This window comes from Peromyscus leucopus, chromosome 12 (genome assembly GCF_004664715.2).
Source record: "Peromyscus leucopus breed LL Stock chromosome 12, UCI_PerLeu_2.1, whole genome shotgun sequence".
Classification (NCBI taxonomy): domain Eukaryota; kingdom Metazoa; phylum Chordata; class Mammalia; order Rodentia; family Cricetidae; genus Peromyscus; species Peromyscus leucopus.
Genome location: NC_051073.1, coordinates 70,688,190 through 70,711,242, shown reverse-complemented (window position 1 = coordinate 70,711,242; position 23,053 = coordinate 70,688,190). Strand labels below are relative to the sequence as shown.

Here is a 23,053-nt window from a genome sequence, read left to right as displayed (position 1 = left end):
GGGTGCACAGGACCCGAAGCTGGCCACAGGCATTAATAATAATATATAAAAACTTTTGGTATGTTCATTTGATTTGCTAAGCATTGCTTAGAAGCCCTGTGTGCTGGCCGGGGGTCACAGCCCCTGCTTCCTGGTGCCTAGTCAAGTGTGCTTCCTTCATGCCCTGATGCCTTGAAGCCTGTCAACATTCCTCTGGCCTTACCTATTTCAAGCACTGAGACTTCTGTCTAAAAGATGGGCGTCAAGGTTGTATGACAAGGCTAAGGTATAGCCTAAGTCCCACGAGAAGCAAGGATACCCACGGCTTGAGCCGCTCGCCTGGCATTCTCAATACCCTCTCCAAGGAACAGTTTGTACATTTCTGTTAATGTAAAGGGGGAACATTTGGGCACCTTTTCTCTGTTGCTGGTTTGTAGAGCTATTTTTAACTTTTGTTCTTTGCTGTTTTTTCACTGTGCCTGTGAATCGTAAGGTGCCAGACTGGCTGCCCTTGAGGCTGGTGTCCCTAATTTATCCCAAGAACAGGAAAAATACAGAGGGGAACAGAACTGGTCATGTCTGGGTCCAGTACATTAGCCTGACCTACTCTGGAAGAATATTCCCCAGACATAAAGAGGGAATTGTTTCTGGGAATGCAGGCCATCTGCTTTGTGGCGAGCAGACAAGACCTTGTGCCATCACCAAGCACTACAGTGTTTTGCCTCCAGTAAGCCACAGATATTCATCCTTTCTGTGAAAAAAGCTGCAGTGTTTTTCTGCCTTCCACCTCTACCTGTCAACATTCCCTTCTTTAAGGTCAAATTCAATTGCCTATTTCCTCAGGAACCTCTTACAGAATATCTTGGAGCTGATTTCCCTTGCATATCTCTATAGCACTTTTTCCTACAGCATGCCGCACATGTTGTCATGGATTGGACATATGAGGTCTCATAGTCACTGTAAGAAGCACGGATGGTGACTCGCCCACTTCTTCATGTCACACAAAAGCAGACTGTCGTACTGGACAAAGAGCAGACCCTTGGAGGGTCTGCTCAGTAGATTGAAAACGGAAACTTTCCTTTCTAGAGCAGGCTTTTCCTGTAAGCTAGTGATTAAAGTTGTTCCAGACCCAGGATATGTCCAGCTCTGCCGATGCCTTATAAGCTCGGGCTCTTTATTTCATAAACTGCACTTTGAACATTCATGGTCAAAACCCAATCAGCTACTTCTGCTGCTGAGCCAGCCACCACGGCCAACACATGATCCCATCCTTATTTTGGCAAAGTATACTTCTTAGATCCTATGTGCTTCACAGCATTCTATTAAGTGATCCTTTTGACTTACAGAAAGGAAAAGTTATTATAGAAAAATAAGTGTGTTATTTATATTATATACTTATATTTAATTTATATTATAAAATCATACTTCTCATGGGAATTCAGTGGGTTCGTAATAATATTTACATGGATTGATCTCTTTGCTCCACCCCTCCAAATGTTTTCTACAATCAACTGTCATTTGTTAGCAAGAAATTCTCAGATGTATATCAATAATTTTCAAACAGAGCATACTCAGCCTTATAGTAAACCAGTAAGGTTTGGAGAAGGGGTATTATTGTTTTCAGCATAATCATAAAAATGGTACCAAATGAAAGAAATGAATTTTCTTAGTATTAGCAGAAAAGGTACATGAATTTAAAGGAGCATTTCTAATTCTGTATCTAATACTAAAAAATAAGTGTAAGGTAACTCTTTTTTTTTTTTTGGTTTTTTCGAGACAGGTTTTCTCTGTGTAGCTTTGCGCCTTTCCTGGGACTCACTTGGTAGCCCAGGCTGGCCTCAAACTCATAGAGATCCACCTGGCTCTGCCTCCCGAGTGCTGGGATTAAAGGCGTGCGCCACCACCGCCCGGCGTAAGGTAACTCTTGAATGGAAGAGTTTATTTAAAAACAACTACAAACCATATAACAAATATCATAATTGTATTAAATATAAAAAATACAACAAAAATTTCACAATATTAAAATTTCACAATAATACAACTGTATCAGAGGCAGTCCATTTTTTAAAACTTGAACTCTTCCCAATGTTTGATTGATGATACTTCAAGTTTGTTTGTTTCATTTTTTAAAGATGTGCTCCAATCCTGCAACAGAATACAAAGGAATATTTCCAGGACCAAGTGCAACCAGAGAGAAATATATTTACCTCTTCTTACTGAAACATTTACCCCTCCCAGTTCTGAGTTGTGAAGTGGCTTGTCAGTCCAATGTGACGGGGTGCTGAAAGCCTTCTCCAGTGCGAAGTCATTCCATAATGCTCCGTAATGCCAGATCCACACTGATGTTCATACAGAGCTCAGAACGGGCAATGGAGCCACAGGATTGGAGTAGACAATACTCAAGCAAGGCTGCTTGGGCATGAAGTTATTTAAATATTTTCTGTGACTTAACTTTCCTCATGTTTAGAGTAAGAATAATAGTAATATGTCCACATAGAGTGTCATGAATAGGAAACGAGCTGATAGAAGAGCGTCAAGAAAATGTCAACCATCCACGAAGCTAGGTCTATGACATTTTTGTGCAAAAGCCTACACAAAAGCCTTGTTGATGTTCCCAGTGGCTTATGGTTACCTAGTTGGGTCTTGTTTCTGCCTAGTAGACATGAATGAAGGGGTCAAGGTGGCTGTGGCCCTCGCAATCCCAGGGTATTGAGATACAGAGCCTCTCACTCAAGCTAATCCCATCCACCCCGTTTCTTTATAAATTTTTCTTCTTTCTGGTCCTGTAGTTTGAATTCATGATCCTAGTATATACTAAGCAAATGCTCTATCACTGAACTACACCTAGTCCTAAAAATTTTATCCTAGATTATATTGTGACTGTTTAAATGCAAATATGTTCTTTAAAATATAACCTGATGGACATACAGGTGTGTCAGCTTTCTCAAGCAGTTTAAGAATGCTGTAGCTTTACAGAACACTGGGCAGACAGTGAGATCTAGGGCCTAAGAAACTCCCAACCCTATATTAAGTGGAACCATTACATGATGTTCAAGCTAAGACTGAGAGGTGGTGCTGACTGGACTCCAGGATCTTAGATGGTGCACGCGTGCATGAGATGAGCCTCGCCTTCTGAGCCCCTGAGATCAGAACTAGGATCATGGGCAGCAGTCAGAGTCGGGGCTACATTAGTAACTCCACAGAAGAAAACCTTCTAACAGCCCCCGTGCTGTGGAAATAGAGGTGCGTACCTACCACCATGTGATCTGTCCATCACTGAGGGCCAACTACAGAGGATTGACAACCAGGACTAGAAAAAGAAATGACGCGCACACGCTGACCCATGTGCAGACTCTCCAGGGACAAAGGCTTGCCAGACGTGTTCTGTTCAGTAGATTGCCCTTTCAGCCCCAACATCCTGAATCCTGCGCTTACATGTATGTGATTAGAGGCAGGGCCCTGGACTCAGCATCAAACGTGTGTTTTCCTCCATCACTCTCTCAGGAGCCTTAGCTGTCTGCCCAGTTGACTCAGGTAGACTCCTGCTATTCCAGAGGAGACCGTGGTGAGCTTGCTAGTTAGTGCAGTGATGACAGTGGAGACCGTGGTGAGCTTGCTAGTTAGTGTAGGGATGCCAATAGTGCTGTGTCTCCAGCGGCTGCAGGTTGAACCTGCTGTCTTTCTCACCTTGGCTTCCATGGGAGGATCTCAGTGTTCCTTTGTAACAAGCAACCCTTTTTCTTCCAGGCCGCTGTGCTCGCTGTGGGGAGAACGTGGTTGGGGAAGGGACAGGATGCACCGCCATGGATCAGGTCTTCCACGTGGACTGCTTCACCTGCATTGTCTGTAACAACAAGCTCCGAGGACAGCCTTTCTATGCCGTGGAGAAGAAGGCCTACTGTGAGCCCTGCTACATTGTAAGTCCTCACCTTGGGTCTTCATCTGCTCTATCGTTGACCATATACCAGTCGCTCCATATAAATGTCGCCCTCAGTTCTTTGAACTTCAAAAGATGTGTGCATATGTACATTGTCATCCTGTATCTTTTTTTCCTATATAGTTAGCATCATATGAGGTCAGAAAATTGTGTTGGGAGGATGCTGCCTTTCAATTTGAGGTCTGCCAGAAAAGTTTTCTGGCCTGTGGTTTTCACGCTTGTATGTAGAAACAATATATTCTCTGTGGTGTATGCCAAGTCCTAGCTCCTGTTGCAGTCTCTTTCTGCATTTGAAGTCCTAGGACTTTGGGGAAGACTTAGCAGATGGCGAATTTGTCAGTGGTCTTCCAAACTTCTGGACTAAATATCTCTACAGAATCATTTTTACCTCCCCAACCCCCCAGGTTGTCTATGATGTAGAGAAACTCTTTGCTATCGATTACCTTGAAGTATAAATGGTTTTCTGTTTTAAAAGAACAAAGCTATTTTTGAGTAGCATAGCTTAGAAAAGAAGCCACGTTTGTCAGTATTTTACCTGGTTCCTTAATCTGCTAAGCTACCTTCTGATACTATAGTTTGATGAATAAGAAACCTATTTCCTGTCCAAAGTAATTTTTTTTCTATCTCTTTCTGGTTTTGATCTATCTGCAGAACATATTCATGGAAAAAACAGTACCTTTTGCAAACCTTTGAAATAGTCATGGTTGGCCCTTCTGCCAGGCATTCCAACCTTAGGAAGAAGGTACTGGGACTCAGAAATTTGCTTCTCCCTGGAGTTTAAAGTTATTGTCATTTCTGCCTTAGTTGGTGTCTTAATTAGGGTTACTCTTGCCATGACAAAACAACATGACTAAAAAGCAACTTGGGGAGAAAAGGCTTTATTTCAGCTTATATTTCCAACACTGAAGGAAGTCAGGGCAGGAACATGGAAGCAGGAGGAGCCCATACAAAGGCCATGCTGCTACTGGCTTGCTCCCCAAGGCTCACTCAGCCTGCTTTCTTATGGAACCCCAGGATCACCAGCTCAGGATGGCCCCACCCACAATGGGCTAGGCCCTCCCCTATCAATCACTAAGTAAGAAAATGCCCCACAGGCTTGCCTACAGCCCAGTCTTATGGAGGCAGTTCCTTAATTGAGGTCCCCTCCTCTTCAGTCACTCGAGCTTGTATCAAGTTGACATAAAACTAGCCAGCACAGTTAGTAACAATATTCTGAAAAATTTCGCTTATTGAAACACAGGGGTGTGTGTAGCCCAGAGCTCAGTTTTCCACGACTGAAACTTTATATAATCATATAATGTTGTATTGCATCTTTTAAGTTCAATTTTATTTTGTTTTCTCTCCAGGAGCAACTTAAACACATGTAATATCATTGTAATGTCATCAGCTAATAGACCTGGGAGAAAAAAAAGAAAAGAAACCATTTTCAGGTCACTTGCCTAGCTGCTGACTTTGGAAATGAGAGTAGAGATACAGGAGAAAGGTAGCTTCCTTCTTAGCGCTGGACACAGAGCCATGAGTCACGTGTCCTCCTGGTCCTGTGATTTGGGAAATACTGATTGCATTTAGTTATTCAGACTGTAAATTCCCTGTTGTTCTGGAAGCAGCACCGTCCACATAAGATAAAGTCCACTCCGCAAAAATCTCACCTCTTATTTCATTCAGTTCAAGGACCACCCTTGGAAATCTTGGTTGAAAAGAGAAAGGCCTCTTATAAGGCTGACCTCTTTTAAGTGGGCTGCACTTTCTAATGACTCAGGCCACCGTTGTGAAATCATTTTTATTGCTGCAAGTTTTAGTAGCAACATCAGCAAAGCCTGTAGAGTCGTAGCCGTCTTCTTACATGGAGCAGTTACTTTTTTATAGTCCTGTTTGATCCTTTTTAACTGTGACTCTGACTGTTGCTATTCTAACAATACTTTTGTAGAAGCCTTCTCCAGCTGTTGATTTTCATGCTTTGTAAGCCAAAGTCTTACAATACTGAGAAACTGTGTAACAGTATGCAGAGAACATGAAATAGGTTCGGTCAAAGCTTTCCGTCTTGGGCAAGTTACTTGATCCTTCTGAGCCTCGGTTTTTCTCATCTATATAATGGAAATGATGGCACTACCTTTCCATAAGACTCCTGAAGATGTGATGAGGCAATCTTTGTAAGCACCCTTGGTCTACTCAGGAAAAGTTATTGAACTTAATTTATTGAAAAACATTTGAGCTTAATTATAATTAGATTTGGGGACCTATTTACCATTGCTGATGTGTGCAGTCAGACTCAGACTCACTTTGCTCTAGGAAGCCATTTTACTTCTTGGATATGTCCATCTTCTTCTTCTTTTTTTTCCCTTAATGTTTGTTTTCCTGGGTGAGTAACAAGACTCCAATTTCGTATTTTTAATCATTTTCTATAGTGCGAGGGCTCAGAATGCAGACTCTGTTGCAAGGATAAGATATCTGAGATTATTTAGGATGCTGGAACTCTCTGCTCTGGTTGCATATCGTGCACTGCACTCACAGCAAGGAGGACTATCTGGGAGATATTTAATCATACACTTGGAGGAGCTGTGTGAATGCAGATAATGAAGAACCTTATTATCTCTTCCGTGATTTCTCCCCATCATAAGAACCTGTAATCGGGGTCCTTTAATGATGTCTTTCCATAGCTACTCGGAAAGATAATTGAAGTCTTATCAGAATTCACTTCCACTTTACTCTAAGACCTCCTGTCCGGAATTGATTCCAGAGTTCAACACAGGCCTTGTGCCCTCGAAAATATTAGCACTTCCACTTCTACTAAACTTTCATGGTTCTGATAAGCTGCATGCTGAGCATACAGAGCGAATAGAGAAAGAGGAAGCGTTAGTTAGAACCCACTTACATTGAAGGTAGACTTAGTAAAACGGACAGCATAAGGGCTGTGCCTCTCTCCCCAGGAGCTAAAGTTCTAGAATCAGAGATACTGTCCACGTGATCCAGCCAAAGAGCCTCTTGTCACACTTGCTGGGCACAGGTGTCCCAGTGAAATTGTGAACAAAGCCAAGAAAATTAAGTCCCCTGGGTACCAGTTAGTGGGACTTTCTTTCCTTTTTGTTTTGTTTGTTGTTAGTGTTTTTACTTAATTGATGGACTAGGAACATCGAAGGCAGGGACTTAATTATTTCTATGTAAGGACCAGCCACTCATGTCTGACTCTGGATCCAGGAATGAGGCCTGTAAAACAAAAATTAAATTTTTCTTCCTAATCGGTTATTGATAAGCCTATAATCACATTTAAATTTAATATTTGTATACTCTGACATTAAATGCCCAGTAATATCTTCAGACTTGGTTTATCACATTAGTAGTGTCCTAAGGTCTCTTGGATTCTTAACTCTTTGTGCACCAGCATCTGTGGCTGGACAGATTTGAATCGGTGTGGTATTGTAGCACTCTTCACATGTATTTAGCACTCTTCACATGTATTTCACTTGTTTTCTATGTATTAACCCAGTATGAATGTGTGTACAATGAGCCTCGGTGGTAATCTTCACTTTTAGCATCTAACCTGTTTAGGTTTACATTATGTTTCTGAATTATATTTTCATGCAAAATACATTTCCCAGTCTTTTGTCATTGCAATATGCTTAGAGAACATTGAGTGTAATATTTATATCATTCAAATTACTTAGCATATGTTTTTAGTTTAGATGATCAACTCAAACGTGATGTAGGACTGAAGGCATTGGCTTTGCCTTCCTTGAATTCTGGGTTTTGACCCAGAACTTAGGACCCAGAGCTGTACTGCCTCAGCTTTGTAGGTGCTGGGATATGCCACCACCCCTCGCACCTCGAAGTGTTTCTTTAGAAAATTGTTTCTGGTTGACAAGACCATTACGAACAATGAGTTCATATATTAAACTATGTGCTATTTCCTGTTAGATAGATGTATTCATTAGAGTCAATGTGATAAGTACACCATGTCCTAGTTATTTTAATTGATGCTTGTATTGTTAATAGTAAAGTCAATAGATCTTGTAAATGATTAGTTTTGGTTATTCTTGTAGTTTTGAATAAATAAACAGTTTAAAATTCAGAGCACTAAAACTTTACTAGGAAGTAAAAAACGATTTAAATAGAATCTATCTATCTTGGTCCGAGCTCTCGGATTATAGCATTGGGTACATCATTTACCTTCGAAGTACCAAAGTACTGTCTTATACAGTTAGATATTAATTCCTTAATGTCATAGATAAGGAATGAGCAGGTGTGTTACTTTTTTGTGTCATGGAACTGCTGGATGTATACGGGATAGAGCTGAGGAGTGACCATAGCGTTCTGCTGTGATAGAGAAGCTGTAGCACACAATGGGGCACGTCTTAGCTGCTGTTGCTATAGAAATGTTGAAAGTAATTGCCTTCCTAAGAGGAACATAAGGGCACATGAGGAGATCGGTGCTTTGCTTACAGCCATTTGTGTCTTTACATATGAAGGGCATCAACAAGGCCTCCTGCTTGTTTGACCTTCTGCTCTTACTGAGACACGCTTGCTCCTGAGCATAAATCTAACAAAGGAACAGTTGCTTTCTTCTTCGTATTGCAAAGGAGGCTGTGCCTAGGGATATACACACACTAGAAATTCGCAGCCCAAGTCTGTTTATGCAATGGTGATCCAGGATTCTCCACTGGGTCAGGGCTTTGGGGCCGAGTGTCTGGAAAGGTAAGATAGGTGTTTTTTATTAGAGTTGAAATCCTGGTGGCTAGCAAGACCTCTGGAGTTAGCAAGCCAGTCTCCTGGGAGACTAACTTGAAGGTACCAGAACCTGGCCCATTAATGACCTACACATTAGCAGCCTTTTGCTCTCCTTTGCCACTAAATGGGCTAAGTTAAAGCCGTGTAAATTTTCAACTCCATTAAGAGGTGGTTTTTGTACCTCTGCAGGAAAGCTGTCCTTTTATGTACTCAAGTTCCTCCTAATGGAATGTTTTAAATGCAGTTAGAGCCAGGGCCTTCTGTGGGCGTTGGAAAAGGAACCGAAGAGTTAGGACGGAATCTGAAAAATCCACCCGAACATCCCTCTTCCCTAATCGCCCACCTCTGCTATCCTCACCATGAAGCATCTCCTTCTGCCTCCCTTCATCTCTGACTGCACATACCACCTACACACTTAAACACATTCTTCCCTGGTGTCTTCCTGTCACCCCACTAGCACTCTCCCAATAATAAGAAGAATGGTTCAAGAACGAGAAATGGTTTTAAAAACACTCTCATAGGACCACACACACCCTAGGTGTTCTCTCTCCCATTCTATTGTGGTATATCATGCTTATTGGAACTGTGACAGGCAAGAGAAGATTGTTAGACCCTGTGACAAATGAGGCTTTGAAGGAACCAAAGTAAAGAACAGAGTGAAGACCAGAAAGCGTCTTCCGACCTAGTCTTTATTTGCAAGGTCCATGCTACCACCCTGAAAACTAACATTCACCTTCCTGAAAACACAAGAATACTGCCAGACACTGGCTACCCACTTTAAAGTCATGAATGCCTTCTGTTCTCAAGGTTTTCATAGATAACCACTGGCCTGAGTGGTACCATCCAGTATTAAGTACAGATCACAGGTAAAAGCTATGATCCCTAGTCTTTGACAAAGCTCTGCTCATAATGCCTGGAATCTCAATATAAAAAATGATTTTATGTCTAGAGTTAAATTTAGTCATGGTGACATAGAGCATCTGCCCAATGGTTAATTTGCTTTTGAGTCTTTTTATTTTGTCTCCTATCCTCAGGGGAGCCTTGGAGCTAGCTCCAGTTCCTTTTATTATCATTTCTAGTAGCAAGAAACTGAGGCCCAAAAGCTCCTGTGAACTCACAGAGACTGAAGCACCATCTACAAGGCCTTCATGAGTCTGCACCAGGTCCTCTGCACTAATGGCACCTTTGTGGGGCAGACTTCTCAGGGTATGTCATGAAGGTGATGATGCATGTCAGGGGCAGAGGGACATGGATTGAAGGCTACGTCACAACATGATCAGCTGTAAGCACAGAGTACAGAACAAGAACTTGATGTTCATAGGGAAGCTGTCTAAAGAAGGGGCATTCAGCATTCACGAACAGTTGTTGGTAATTGAAAAAAATACTAGGATTTTTAGAATTTTAGTGGATTGCTTTTAAAAAGGGTAAAATTTAGGTCAGGTATGGTAGCTTTAAGCATACTCTCTAACAGTGATTTCAAGGCCCGCCCAGGCTAGAAGAGACCTTGTCTAAGAGAGAGGAAGGATGGGGTGGGGAGCAGAATTAATGAGTGTAATAGACATAAATCAAGACAGAGGGGAAAAAAAACACAAAAGCTACAAAATGTGGTGATGAAAAAGAAACTGTCGATCTAAGTATAGACATAGCCTTCCTCTCTCTCCCTTGAACCCAGGACCTTTGGCTAGAGGTCTATCTCTGTTGGTAGAGACCTTGCCTAACATGCACAAAACTCTGGGTTCAATACCAGTATCATATAAACCAGGTGTGCTAACACACACCTGTAATCCCAACTGGCAAGGTGAGGACGGGATCAGGAGTTCAAGGCCAGCCTAGGATGCAGGAGACCCTGTCCCTCAAGAAATTATAATTTTCATGGAAGATATCCCTTCTCTGAAAATCTAAAATATGCAAGAAGAAACTCAAATAATCCCACCAATGTGATGAAAGTCAGAGCTGCTACCTGAGAAAAAAGCAAGGAAATGTCACTAACAGGATTTTCCCTATCTTCAAAGAACAAATAATGCCTGCAGTGTTTCCACCCTTAGAGCCTTCCAAGAAAAGAACTTCTCAAATCCCTTTATGAAGTCGCATAAGACCAGCCTGGTGCTGATGGCAGAAGCTAACTTAGCTGCCCCAAGGATTAGCACCATGCCAATCTAACTGCCCATGTATGGAAATCCTAGACGTTTGCAGCTAAATACTACATCACTGGAATAGTAAATTGAATGCCACATAAAATGGCAATTTATTTGATGAGTGCAATGTTTGGACAATATTAGGGGCCTTTAAAATACTTTCTCAAACTCATAGCAAATTGGGTAGAAAGGGAATATGACTGTAGTTATATCAATAGATACTTTTCATAAAATTTGTTACAAGTTCTTTTTGTTTAAGATTTACTTTGTGTGTGTGTGTGTGTGTGTGTGTGTGTGTGTGTGTGTGTGTGTCTGTGTGTCTGTGTGTGTATGTGTGTATACCATGGGTGTACAGTGCTCGTAGATTCCAAAAGAAGGCATCAGATGCCCTGGAATTGGACTTATAGGTGGTTGTAGATGCTGGGGATCAAACCCAAGTCCTATGCAAGAACAACAAACACTCTTAACATTTGGGCCATCTCTCCAGCCTGTCACACTTTTTTTTTCCAAACAAAAGCAACCACCCCAACACAAAGCAAGCTCTAGGTAGACTGAGGAAATTTGGTAGTTGATAAGGCTTACCATGGCCAGCCTTCCTGCCCCTGGATCTAGGAATGTGCAGGATCATCCCTTATCTTCACATCGTTTTTAACATGCCAACTTTTGAAGTGGCAATTAGAAAACAAAGAAAAAGCTAAATGCATACTTGCGTGCATATATATTTAGCTATTATATAGTATTATATATAGTATTTCTGACACATATATAATGAATAATATAAAGGTCCACATACCTGTTACCAAATTGAAGAAATAAAAATATTTGAAATGCATTTGATTCTTCCTTCTGATCACATTCCCCAAACTACCTTATAAAAGTAGCTGCTGTTTTAAACTTCCTTTAATTATGTCCATGGGTTTCTAATACACACCTCTAACAATGTATAGTGTTGTTTACATGCTGTGTTTCATAATTTCAAATAGTTACAATGTTAGCCTATAAAACATGATTCCATCTAAAGTAGTAGAGTAAAGCTTAGAAAGCTGACAGATAAGTTTCAAGGCTAGACATGAAGAATTCCACGTGAGAAATAACCCTTATACAGAAGCCATAAGGAAAGCTGAGCACCTAGAGAACATGGGAAATTATGTAAGGGAGGAATGCTATAAATCTGTGGGAAGGAATTGAAGGTGCTTTGGAGCACACCTGTCATTGTATACCACCCCTATTCTTAACCAGTGGCAGCGTGCCCACTCTGTGGCTGTGACACTGTCCTTTGCTCGTGACATATAGTTCTGTCCCCCAGAGAATCTTGGTTCCTGCTCACATTCACACATCCCCACAGCCTCTGAGGCAGCACTCTACTTTAGTCAAGGAAGCTGAGGTACAGACCTCTTAGTTGATGGCCCAGAGCAGCAGGAAGTCCTAGTTGAATATTGCATATTCCTGCCAACTCCTATCCTGACACATCTAACTTCTGTTGTCATGGAATCAGAATGTTTAAGGGCCGGAAGGAACCTTAATTCGGTAATGCTGTTTAATGGCGGAAAAAGCTAAAAGCTAGAGAAAGTTTGCTGATTGGCCTGAGTTTACAGGGTTTGTTGATGGCGGAAGCAAGAATAGAAGCCACGAGCCATGGTGGTCCCTTCAGAGAACTTTTCTCTCTGGGAGAGACTTGAAAGAACTGAATGTGAGTGACTGTGGGTGCGGAGAGATCTCTGGGAAAAGCAGGGCTTGGCCGATTTAGGTAGCACAGTGATCCAGGACAGTGTTTGCTTTAGCTCTGACCAGAATGAAGGGTCTCGTATTTCCAGGTTCAGTGCCTCTGAAACCTTATGCTGGAATCTTCCTGCTGCCCCACTTTGTTTACTTTTAAATGAAGCATGAACTCACCACCCAGTGTTTGGCAGAGTTTGGATGAATGTCAGCATCAGGCCACTGCAATAATGGTTTAAGATTATTTAATCCCATTACTTATACACTTCATTAGGCTGAGTGAATTGTTGGCTGTGGTTCAGTAAACTTCCTACTTTAAAGATAAAGGATGGAAAGAGAATAGGAAAGGGGCCCATTTATTCCTTATTTTCTTTCCTATTTATCTTTTGGCTCTTAATGGATAAAAGAACAACAATTAGTCATCTACAGCATAATGTCTGTGCTTCGGAAGTCCTCTGAACTGCTGTGTACCACCAGAAAAAAATTGTCCATAGCTTTAAATTTCCTATGAGAAGAAAAAGAAAGGGCGGGCTTGGAGGTGGGAGGGACTGTGCTATAAAATTCTATCTTGAAATTAAAGCTGAAAATAAGTTCCAGGGTCCTCAGTAATACGGTCTTTCACTGGGGGAGGAGGGAAACACTAACAAGTGATTTTAAAGACAAAATTTGGAAGTTCCAATCACAACCAGCCCAGCCAGCCACCATTCAGTATCTACTTGGTTTCTTTAGCTTTCGTTTCTGAACATAGGGAATGAAAGTTTGTTCTTACCTCACGTAGTCACATGGTTAAGTGAGCGTTCAGAGAGGAGGGGGCTGAGCTCGAATCAGTAAGGGGTTTTGGAGTATTCAGAAGGTATGGGACTCTGCAGCTCAGAGCCTTTCAGCCTCTGGAACACGACTGGACTGTGCTGGTCTCAAAGCTCAGGGAATCTGGGGGGTAGCAGACCCTGAGGTTCCAAAAGTTTGGTGTCCCCAGCAAGTGTCACCTGGTTTCAGTCGCTGGCAATCCTCATTAAACACACACTTCTAGACCCTCAAGGTTCCTGCACAGGGCAGGAATTTAGCACCTTTTCTAAGGCTGAGGGGTGGGGGTGGCCTGTCCTTGGAACGCACATGAAGGTCTGAGATCCACTCCATTCCTCTACCTGAATGAGAGGCGACTCCTCACATCTTCTCCCTCTCTTCTCCCCACGTCTTTGGTAACACTTGCTCCCAATGGCCTCTTTTGAGCATTGTACTCGGAAACCCCTCTGCCCTGGTGCAGGCTGCTGGCTCCCGTGGGTTTCTTCCCATCTTAGTCCTTCAAATAGCTGAAGTAACCAGCCTTCAAAAACTTTCTTGGACAAGATTTTCAGGTTTTTTGTTTTGTTTTTCCTGAGTTTTGTTTGTTTGTTTTTGTTTTTGTTTTGAGAGAGAGAATGTGAATATAAAATTGGGTGGGTAGTGAGGTAGGAAGGATCTGGGGGGAATTGGGAAGAGGGGACAGAATAGCTCAAAATACATTATATGAAAAAGAATTAGATAAAAACTTTTAAAAATTCTTTGGAAGTTCTTCAACTAGGTGCAGCTTTTCTTAAACATACAATATTTTCCCCTACCAATTGCATAAGGCTGAACCTTGCTACAACTGGTATAAAAAAATTCTGACTTCTTGGCAGATTCTTTGATGATGTGAACTCTTGTGGAGTATATAAAGGCAGCGAGGTCACGTGTGACTCGTCCCTCCCGTTTCCTTTGTCTGTTGCAGTGTTTATCAGAGCCCGTGAGCCTATCACTGCTCTGAGAGGGAGGGAGGTTGGAAGATGGCCTGCTTCATGCCAGGGTCTCCTCACAGGGTTTGGCTTATCTGTTGTTTACTTGCCCTTTGGTGCACTTGGACTTGAGACTCTCCGTGAAATTTCAGGGAGCAGGAAAGCTTGGCAACAGGGGCCTCTGAGCGGCGTCGCCACTGAAACATACATATAAAAGATTTAGAGGAAAGAAGCCGGCTGTCTAGTCTGCAGCTCTCAAGGTCAAGCTCACAGATTTATCCCATGCCGGAGAGCTGCCAGGGAGTTTGATCCGAAGTTCTCTCTGTTCTGAATGTGACAGGCTAATTCCCTCCCATAGCCAGGTTCAAATAAATAAACAATAAAAAAAAAAAAAAAAAAAAAAAAAAACTCATCATTAGTTAAGAGGACCTCTTCAGCATACTTCCCTGATGAGGAGGGCATGGCAGCCCAGACTGATGCCATCATTACTGCGAAGCTGATACCATCATTACTGCGAAGCTGGTTCCTTTTCCACTATCTTACAGTGATGTCCTGTGTGCGAACTAAGATGCCTAACAGAGAAACTCTTCTTGGAATGTCTCTAACTGGCCCGCCTGCCTGAAAAGTCTTAAGTGCATATGTTTAGTGACATTTTACATTTTGTCACTTATTTTTAAGTAAATAGTAAATGCTTTACGTAACAATGATCCTACTTTCTGAACCCCTTAACCCTGTTCAGGGGTGGTTGAAGTGATTCAGAGGAATACAGCCTATGGACATATCAGATTTAATGCAATTGAACCCTAAGAAATGTTTATTGTAGAAGATAAATGTTTAAAAGTAAATCTTTATATTTCTTCTAATTTAGCGAAATGACCTAAAAAAATCCATTATAAAAGATAACGTATCCAAATAGTTTTCCACCAAGCATAGATATTAAATATATTTGGCTCCACAGGAAGAAGGAAGGAAGTGCGGGTGTCCTGGGAGGGTAATCCAGCCAACAGATCTTCCTGGAGGAAGCCGCCTGGAGGGGGGGTCAGGTGGCCTCTTATTTTCTTCTTTCTTTTAACCTCTGGAGAAAATGGCAACTTTTCTTATTCTTTTTTACAAGTAACAGTATCAGGCATAAAATGATGCCCCTTTTTGGAATTAGAGCAGAGGTCCCAGAGTCTAATCCCCCCCCCCCTCCCTTGCTTTAAATCACCTCCTGTAAACAGATCACTGGGCATTAATTAGATAAGACCTTTTCTTAGTCAGCAAGGCTCCTGTATCAGCTTTCCCATTCTACATCCATTACCACCCTCTGGTTCAAGAATCCTCCTGATTGGCCTCTGGATGGCTGTGTGCACACGCTCCCTCAGTGTCTCAGGAGTGGCTGTCTGTCCCCTTGTGTCTCTCTTAATCCTTTACCGGTGGCTACTCTCCATATTGGTGGATTGCTCGCTATCATTCCCTCACTGGTAGACAAAAGCTACATAGGAACAAGCTTGCTTTCTGTTTTCTCTGTGTCTCTCTTCTCTATGAAACCTCAAACCTTTCTTCTAGTATCCAGAATTCCCAAAGCAGTACCTCCCATCCAGGGAGTACTCAATACATTGATTTTTTGACAGCCATAACAAAACAAACAAAAGCACAGCAACAAGACTAACCAAGGGTAACAAAGTGTCAGAACTGGGGAGCTGCAACAGCAGGAAGCATCATTGCTCATAGTTCTGGAGGCCCGAGACTAGGAACCCGGATGAGGGGGTCAGTGAGCTCTCTCTCCCAGCTTTGTGGGCCTCATGTGGGGCAAGGGCTGTTGAGCAAGCTCTCTAGAGAAACCCACTAGTTTAAATGAACTAGTTCTTTCTGCTCCCTGGGGGGCTGCCATGTGAACACCCACTGGCACACATTCCGGCCACCAGACAGAACCAGCCCTCACCAGGCGTTCCCTGCTGCTATAATGGACTGAAATGATGGCCAGAAGAAATTTCCCTTCGTCCAGTTGCCCATGGGAGGTGTGCTGGTCATAGGCCCAAGGGAAATAACTAATCCACGGGAACATCGACTGCAAAGCTGTTAACTGAACCTCTTGACCATAGGTTGATGGATGCTTTATCAGTACTGTGATGGGATGGAAATAAGAACCCTACCTTCCTAGCAATAAAAGTAATCACTTAACAAGTATTTACTGAGTGCCCTCTTGCCTTGACACACCATGGGAATACTATTGATACATAACGTATTGTGTTGCTGCTACATTTTCCTTTCCCTATGTATTTTCACTTGCTCGATCTTATCATATTTTGAAGAAAACAAGGAAGACATGTTAGAGAATTATTTCAGGGTGCTATTAAATTGTTGAGAAGTTGGCACTGTCAGTAGGGAGCCAAACTGGCCTGAGTTTGACTGGACAGTGCCTGCTAGCCATTTCAGCAAAGTTGCTGGCATCATGACGTGTTCACCCATAAAGTGCTTCTTGCCAATGAGTCTTATGGAATTATCTCCTCATGCATGGATCAATAAAGCTCATCCATTTGCCAGTGTAATTAAGGGTTAGCAGATGAAGCATGACTATTAGGTTCAAAGTACAACAGAATGAAGGTCGTTTTGTGACTCGTACTACTGGGGTTTCCTCAAGGATGTTGCAGTTCTTACAGGATAGGGACGACCGTCCCTACTACTTGGAGGAGAAGCAGCAAGTGAATTTCCATTGCAAGTTCTTAGCTAAGGAGTGAACTGGGCGCCAGCTGTGAGAGACATAGGATGAGCCCAGGACAGCTCGTGCTTTGAGAATGCAGAGCACAGCAGACTTGGTAGTGCTCCAGCGGAGCACTTGGATACTGAGATGGGTCAGACAAACACAATGTAAGGCAAAGCCACCTGATTTAGGCTTGAGAGACTTAGGCCTGCTACTTGATCAGAGAAAAGTTCACACCCTGCCCTGAGGCCAGGGGGCAAGCTGACCAGCATCAAAGACCTCCCAGAATAGGCTGCTTTTGACCTGGGCCTAGAAAACCAGCTTATTATCCAATATTTTTAAGAAATAATAACTTGTTTCCCAATTACTGTTGGATAATATTAAGTACAGAGGAGAAAAGTTGCTTCTTACTCTCTGAATGATTGATAATTGTGTCTAGGACAGAAACTGACAGTTGACAGATGAACAGGAGAAGTTTATTAACCATGTGGGAATATCACAGGACAGAAGAGTGACTACCCAAAGACATTGCCATCCCTTGCTCTTAGAGGATGTAGGAGATCTGGGCTGTTCTAGAGGGAAAAAATGAACTCTGAGAAGAATAGGGGCTAGCCTGTGATTGTCTGCGGGGCTCTGTTGACCTACAGTCTCTCTCTCTGTTCCTTTGATATTGTTTATATTCTCTGGTTAATGAGATTCCCAGGGAAGCAACTCATGACAGTTGTCTTCCTTTTGAGTTTACTAAAATAAATAAACCAGAAAAAGACTGACCGGTGCTTTAGAGAGAAGGAAAAGAGAAGGACACTGTGGTCTGGAAGCGTACAGTCTTTTTCAACTCAAAGTACGCACCATATCAAAGCATAATTTGAGGCATCATTTTCTGAGCCACATCCCTGGCTACTTGTTCTCTATTTATGTTAATTATACACCCTTTAACCCATAACACCTGTACCAATTGCTTGCCTAATAACATCTTATACTCAAATGCATGTGCACAAAGGACTTTTGTAGTTGTTTTTTATTTGATATGCACAGAAATCCCATAAGGCAGATGTTTTCTAGGATAGATGAGTGAGAACTAAGGCCTCCAAGAAAGGACCCCAGATAGCCAGTCACTGAGAGTGGGGCCTTGATGTTCATTGTCTGTCTAGGAGGCCACTTTTCTTATCTTGGTAGTCCAGTTGCCTGCCTAAGTGGCCCCAACCCTTGAAGTTTATAATGTGTACTTACTAAGCATCCTCTGTACTCCAGATTTTTAATGGAAATTTTCAAGGAAATAGCAGTCCTTGAGAAATGTTTATAGGCACTCAAATGGATAGTTGAAATTTAAATTCAATGCCATGTGAGTATAAACTGTCTTCAGAGCTGGCCAGTGGGCAGGGGTATGGAAGATTGAGGGAATGAGTTTTTCAGTTTATCTTAGCAGGACCAGTCTGCCACGGGAACCTCTGTTGCCATGGCTTGTCTCCATGTTGCCTGGGGATGCTGGCACAGGCCTTAACCTCTGCTGGCATTCCATTCCCATCTGTTGATGATGCTGTTGCCTTTCCTACTCAGACTTTCACATCACTGTATGAATTTTCTCTTGACCCTCAGGCATAGCAGAGTTTAATTTAGGACTTCTGGTTAGTGCTCTAAGATCATTTATAAGGAAAATAAGTAATTTTGATAATTTGTAAACACAAACTTACTCAATATACTGTCAACTCTGTTTTAACCAGCCAACACCCAAAGATGTTCTACAGTTTGAAGGATTGTACTTCTCAGAGACTCTTTAAGTCAGTGAATTGTTACCATAACTGGATACAGTTAACAAATCACAGTACCCTTTAATCAGCCGAAACGGCATCATTGTTGCCAAGAATCTCATCATTACTGTTTCATTGATCCTGTGAGTAGAGTCATACATTCCAAGGCTCCACCTGAAAGGATGGATTTCAACAGGATTTAGTGGCTAAGAACGTCTCTGTCACCTACTTTAGGGCAAAATCTTTCCTTAAGAGAAATTCGATTGATTTTGTCAAGTACACAAGGTTGCAATTCTCCTGCCGGAAGCCCACATTCTAGGTTATTTTATTTTGGTGGTCCATAGCTCATTTCTGTACTTTTCCATCTTCTGAACTCTTTCTAGCAGTCTTCTTGAACAAATAATTCTCAAAAGCATTAATGGCAAGGTGAAGGTCTTTGCATCTGAAGAGATTGCAAAGTATGATGGATCGATTCTGCTTTACATTAGAGATCATTGAAGCGTTGTCTAGTGGAAGTCACCCATTAAACTTGGTCCAAGCATTTGTGCAAATGTGCATGATAAAAGTGAAGGACAAGTGAGTAAAATAGGTTGCATTACCAACGGCGAGGGCACACATCCATGTGCACATGACAGACACAAGGGCACATACATGATGAAGCCAAGCCGCTGGGAAACAAAGTTCTATCTCCTTAAGGGGCTCTAAAAATTAGCTTCTCAAAAACTTTTTTTTTTTTTTTAGAAAAAGTAATGCAAATTTATAAACAGACACTACAGCACTAATTTATCAACCAAGCAACAGTTTAAGTGGGATGAGAAAAAAGGAAACTGTAATTTAAGTTTTTTTAGTATGGTACTTGTGAGAGTGTGTGTGTGTGTATGTATGTATGTGTGCGTGTATGTGTGTGTAGGGATGTATTGAATTTGAGAGTAATTTATGGAAAGTGCTGCTACCATGGTATTTCAAATGCTCCACAATTTGAATTTAAACTACTCAATGGGATCATTAAGATTATTATGCATGTTTTCCAAAGAGTTTCAAATGACAATTTTTTAAAAATGGATGCCCTTTAAAAACCGAAGAATGTTATTGCACTTGTAGAGATTCATACAGTTTGAAGTAATTGCCACCGCCCCTTCTGAGCAAGTACCTGATGATAAGTGTTCAAGAGACGGGGGTGTTCAAGACGTGCCATGCTGCAGACGCACCGTTGAGGAGGAAAAAATGGATTATGAAGCAGACTTTGTGGACAAAGACTTACTTCATTTAGTCAAATTGACAACAGAAAACTGGGGAGGGATATAGTGCTCTTGACTAGTGTGAATTAATGTCAGGTAGCAGAGAGTCAGCATGAAAAGGTTCCTCCAAATTTTGTATAGGTGGGTCACCTTCCAATGTTTGCCTGTTACCAATGAAAACTATACAAAAGGAAGAGGGATACTTATCCATTTTTCAGAAGTTAGGGTGGTTTGTTTGCTTGTTTGGGGCAGCAAATTTGCTATTACACTTAAAAAAGTAATTGTAATTCTAATGATAGGAAATATACTAGTTCTTTTGTTGTCTGGGTCTTGGGTTTTTGAGACAGGCTCTCAATGTGTAGCTCAGGCTGGTCTGGAACTCACTACTGTAGCCCAGTAGACCAAATTGGCCTGGAATGTGGAGAGCACACTCTACCAGAAATATAGAGGAAAACATTCCTTCCTTCCCACACTGTTAAAATCTATTGAATTTACAAACAACATCAATTTCCTGGGCTGCAATTTACAAAGTAGTCCCAATTTCCCCGTGATAGCTAGCAGTTGGCAAACACTGTTCTTTTATTCCGATCATAATTACTAATATTAACTCCCAGATCACACATTAGACTTCTCCAGTAATTATATGTATATTTGTAGGTTACAGAATGACTACTAAAAGGTTAAAAGAGGCTGCCGAGTTCAAAGATGTCTTGTTGGGAGCAGAGGTGGAGGGCTGATACAGATGCAAAGCGAGTCACTGCAGGTGGTTAGATGAGCTACTAGGAGTTGGGAGTTGTTGAAGGTTCGGAGCTGAGGGGCAGTGTCAGAGCCGCTGGGGCGCAGTTCCCCACAGGTGTGCATGGCTCTCTGGGCAAAGCAAAGAACTGAGCCAAGAAGGACAACTGGATGAACTTAAAACGACAGTTCTAACAGGCCTGGTCAAGTGGTTTGGACCCTGAGGAGCTGAAACTTCCACCCGCCCCCAGTCAGCCGTTCTCAGTCTGTGGTGATAAGTTTTCCATCCCCAGTGGCTGATGCCATAAGCCAAATCAAACTTAATTAATAAATCCAGGTTTAATGAACAAAGCAAAGCGATCTTGTGTAGCATACTATTATTTTAAGGTGTGTTACTTTTGTGTATGTTGCATTTGTTTTAACTCTGTGAAGCTGAGTTACTGTGCCTGTCTAAAACACCTGATGGTCGAATGAAGAACTGAACGACCAACAGCAAGGCAGGAGAAAGGATAGGTGGAGTTGGCAGGCAGAGAGAAGATATAGGAGGAAACTGGGAGGAGAGATCCAGCAGCCAGAGAAGGAGGAAGACTCCTCCCAGCCACCCAGCAGGCCACAGAGTAAGATTTACAGAAGTAAGAGAAAAGGAAAAGCCCAGAGGCAAAAGGTAGACAAGATAATTTAAAGCTAAGAAAAGCTGGCTAGAACCTAAGCCAGGCTAAAGCCGGGCATTCATAATTAATAATAACCCTCCATGTGTGATTTATGTGGGAGCTGGGTGGTGGGCCCCCCAAAAGAGTAAAAACAAACAACAACAATCCCCAGGTGACCCTTGGATAGGCAGGGGAAGAGTCACACAGCAAATATGGCATCAGGGTCTTATAAAGCCTGTAGGTAGGCGTGGTCTTGAGCAGCCCCAGGGAGAGACTGGCTTTTGGCTGGCTTTCTCAGGGGCAGGGTTTGGAATGGATGGGGGTCCCTTGCCGGAGATCCCCAACATCTCAACCTTTCTGGGTATATCTAGTCGGCCGCAGGGCTGCCACCTAAACATGTGCGTCCCTGGGGCACATGCTGGGTGGTCCAATGACAAGTCAGTGAGTGACGCTGTCGTGTCCCAGTATTGGTGACGCTCTCTACTTTCCCTTCCTTGGCCTGCAGTATTCAGTAAGTTCTCAGGCCTGTGCCCATGTGTTCATATGTTCACAGTATACTGTGGTAAGTTTATGTGTTACCTTCAGACTTGTAGGAGTAAGTTATTTAGTCAGCTTGGGCCTCATGGGTGATGCTAGACTTGTGATGTTTACATGCACAGCACGGTGCAGGATCATCTTCCTGGACATTTGCAAACAAAACGAGCCAAGAGCTGCTCTGGAAAAATGGAATCACCCAGGGAAAGGAAGCCACTGTTTTACATAATGCTGGAGTAACAGAGCCAGTTACAGCTGATCTCTACCGCTCATGACCACGCCCCTTTCCCAAAGGGCTGGGATGGCAGCCATCTCGTCATGGCTCATAAACCGCCATTTTGCTTCATTGAACTCTCTGAAAGTTATAGTCACTTCTTTGGGGGGACAGAAATCTATGCCCTTCGACCTCTCCCCGAGTCCTTGTTGTCCTCAGAGAAGACAGTCATCTTCCACTGGACTGTCTGAAGTTCTTGAATCCATCTGAGTCCTCACCTGTTCTGTGTAAGCTCTGTTCTCACTCCTTGTCTCTCAGGATCTCACATGGTCTTGACCCCTTTCTGCTGCTGAAGTAGCTCTCTCAGTTGGGGGAGTGCTTGCCCAGCCAGCTGTGAAGCCCGGTTTTGATTTCCAGCACTGTGGTGGTATATAATTGTATAATCCCAGCACTTTGGAGGTGCAGGCAGAGGGATGAGACATTCCAGGTCATCTTCAGCTACATAGTGAGCTCAACGAAACTCTTACAACTCATCTCCTCATTCAGGTGGAATAAAGCGAGGTTGTGCAATTGGCCGTGTTCTCTCTAATCGCTTTTAAGCAGAACTGAAATGAAAGGGGATGGCATTTGTCACCTAATTGAAGTGTACGTTTTGTCGCCTGCCAGCAGCACCTTACTCATTCTTTACCATTACCACTTTGATACCGGTGGCGTTCATTGGTTCTCGGGTTAAAGAACAGGGTGACTTCAGTTCATTCCAACCTGCCCTTGAGGCAGGTGAGCAGGTGGAACCATTTTTAGTCAGTAATAGAATACGGGGGAAACAGAGGCTGAGCGGGTTTGAAGGACTTTGCCCGTGACTACAGAGCTAGTGTGCAGACTCAGGAAAGGACAGGGCTTTGTGGCGGCCAAGCTGCCCATTTACATTTGCACATCTGTAAGGCGATTCGGTGTGACTCCTGCTCTACCTGGATAGAGCACACCTGGAAACGGCATGGGAGACACGGTTCT

General features: G+C 42.6%; 1 protein-coding gene across 7 annotated transcripts in view; it reads left to right on the top strand.

Annotated features, from left to right (window-relative positions):
- The window catches only part of LOC114697100 (LIM domain containing preferred translocation partner in lipoma), a 611,216-nt gene that overhangs the window by 505,385 nt on the left and 82,778 nt on the right, over positions 1-23,053 (top strand). For all 7 annotated transcript variants that reach the window (XM_028875188.2, XM_028875190.2, XM_028875182.2 and 4 more), the window contains one exon: positions 3,727-3,896. In XM_028875188.2, coding sequence (XP_028731021.1) covers positions 3,727-3,896 — 170 coding nt within the window. The remainder of the gene's footprint in view (positions 1-3,726; positions 3,897-23,053) is intronic.